Source organism: Corvus brachyrhynchos, unplaced genomic scaffold (assembly GCF_000691975.1).
Source record: "Corvus brachyrhynchos isolate BGI_N302 unplaced genomic scaffold, ASM69197v1 scaffold122, whole genome shotgun sequence".
Classification (NCBI taxonomy): Eukaryota; Metazoa; Chordata; class Aves; order Passeriformes; family Corvidae; genus Corvus; species Corvus brachyrhynchos.
In genome coordinates this window covers 407,429-407,910 of record NW_008236778.1, presented here as the reverse complement: position 1 = coordinate 407,910, position 482 = coordinate 407,429, and the positions used below count along the sequence as shown (strand labels likewise).

Below are 482 nucleotides of genomic sequence, written 5' to 3'. Positions count from 1 at the left end.
CCCCCCCCCCCCCCCCCCCAGCCACTCCTCACCGTATGAAGTAGTTGGCCCAGGTCTTGTGGTACCTGTCCCCTGCCTGCCCCTTCAGTGTCCCCTTCCCCACGTAGGACTCGCTGGTCTTCAGCCAGGTGGGGGAGGTCCAGGGGCTGGCATACAGGGACAGCGGCCGCTTGCTCATGGCTGAGGCTCGGTGAAGGAGGGGGATCTGCAGGAGGAGGTGGAGGGGCCGACTCAGCCCAGCCCCTGTGACCCTCCATCCCACCCTGCTCCCTCCCACTGCTTGCCTTCAGCTTCGTGTCCTCGTCTCGCAGGCTGAAGTGGGTGAGCTCGTAGTCGTAGGGGATGTCATCGTAGGTGTAGGCGTGGAGGGAGAAGTCGCAGCTGGCCATGGGCAGCCGGATGAGGTTGTACTCCAGCCCTGCCAGGCACAATGGGACATGAGGTCTCCAAGGCCTGCCGGCAGCCCTGGCCCCTCTCCCCAT

General features: G+C 65.6%; 1 protein-coding gene across 1 annotated transcript in view; it reads right to left on the bottom strand.

Annotated features, from left to right (window-relative positions):
• The window catches only part of LOC103611274 (glucosylceramidase), a 9,726-nt gene extending 9,244 nt beyond the window's left edge, over positions 1–482 (bottom strand). Inside the window, exons 1-2 of the mRNA XM_017727846.1 lie at positions 285–482; positions 33–205 (exon numbers count right to left, since the gene is read on the bottom strand). Of these exons, the coding sequence (XP_017583335.1) occupies positions 33–205; positions 285–482 (371 nt within the window). The remainder of the gene's footprint in view (positions 1–32; positions 206–284) is intronic.